Source organism: Carlito syrichta, unplaced genomic scaffold (assembly GCF_000164805.1).
Source record: "Carlito syrichta isolate Samal-C Ts95f unplaced genomic scaffold, Tarsius_syrichta-2.0.1 Scaffold303008, whole genome shotgun sequence".
Taxonomy (NCBI): domain Eukaryota; kingdom Metazoa; phylum Chordata; class Mammalia; order Primates; family Tarsiidae; genus Carlito; species Carlito syrichta.
The window spans coordinates 322227-323385 of NW_007247104.1; the positions used below are offsets into that span (position 1 = coordinate 322227).

At 62.2% G+C, this 1159-nt stretch overlaps 1 protein-coding gene across 4 annotated transcripts in view; it reads right to left on the reverse strand.

Moving 5' to 3' along the window:
- SEPT7 (septin 7) overlaps positions 1-438 on the reverse strand; it is a 109517-nt gene extending 109079 nt beyond the window's left edge. Inside the window, exon 1 of one of the 4 annotated variants that reach the window (XM_021712007.1) lies at positions 101-438. In XM_021712007.1, the coding sequence (XP_021567682.1) occupies positions 101-161 (61 nt within the window). In that variant the 5' untranslated portion in view covers positions 162-438. The remainder of the gene's footprint in view (positions 1-100) is intronic. The other 3 variants (XM_021712008.1, XM_021712009.1, XM_021712006.1) reach the window with 3 other exon arrangements.
- Between the last annotated feature and the right edge of the window lie 721 nt (positions 439-1159).

Consider the following 1159-nt stretch of genomic DNA (forward strand, 5'->3'; position numbering starts at 1 on the left):
CTGCTCAGGGCGTTCCCCCGGTTCGGCCCGGCGGCTGCAGGGCAACCCCGCATTCGGAGCCGCCGAGCCCGACTCGCGGCGGCCCAAAGCTGAGACTCACCCATGGTGCTGCTGTTGACGCTCCTCTCCTCAGCAGCAGCGGATCTCGCACTGACCGACATCCCCTCCCCCCTCCGCCACCAGCCCCGGCGCAGCGCAGCCCGCCGATTCTCCAAAGCCGCCTACGCCGATTCCGCGGCGTAGCCGCCCGGCGTCGCTGCTTTGCTTACGCACGCGACAGCAGGCGGACTCCTCCACTGGCTCTCGCCCGACTCCCGCTCCCTCCTCCGTCCCCCGCCCCCTCAGACAAGGCTTCCGGGCCGAGCGGAGGCTGGCTTCGATCTCGCGAGATTCTCCCCGCTCCTGCCCCGCCGCCTAGCTCCATTTCGAGTATGACTTCGTTGGTGTCAGCAACGTTTTGCTGCTCGGGTTTAGCCGCCATGTTTAAATTGGCCGGAATTGGCACCGGTGGGGTTGTGGATAGTCGGGCTTCTTTGCACGTTTCTTCAACACTGCCTCTAAGGTTAACCGCGTACATCTGTCGGAGAAAATCCTGGGGACGCCGAGACGGAGCGGTCGGCAGGCTGCGAGGGTGGGGTCTTGCCCGGATTAAAGATGGCCGCCGCCACGGTCGGCCCGCGCTATTTCACGTCAGATTTTGGAGCTGCGGGTGCCACCCGGTTGGCCTTAGCGCCTCCTTACGGAATTAGCGTAAGGCAAAGAGGCGCAGCTGGAAGAGCTTGACTGGGAAAGTGCTTTGGGGCTGGGGGCTTTCGCCACCGACCCGGCTGCCATGTGAATGAAAGTGAGGAGACCCTTCGAGACAGGTGTCTGTGCCCCCATGCCTCCCCGTTTCCTGAGCCTCCCTGACTTTCAGGATGAAACGTGAGATTAGGCCCTGGCTGCCCCGACGCTTCCCTCGCGTTGTCACTTTCTGGTGGCCTGGCACGGCCAAGAGGTTGGCTGCTGCAGCCTCCACTGCGGACACCGCTGTCACGTTTATGTTGGCTCACCTTGTTGATGCCCGGTTTCGTCCTCGTGGAGCTCACACTCTAGTTGAGGAAATAAATGGACACATGAAACTGTTGGGTAACAAAGAGTCATGAAGGGCTGAGATTGT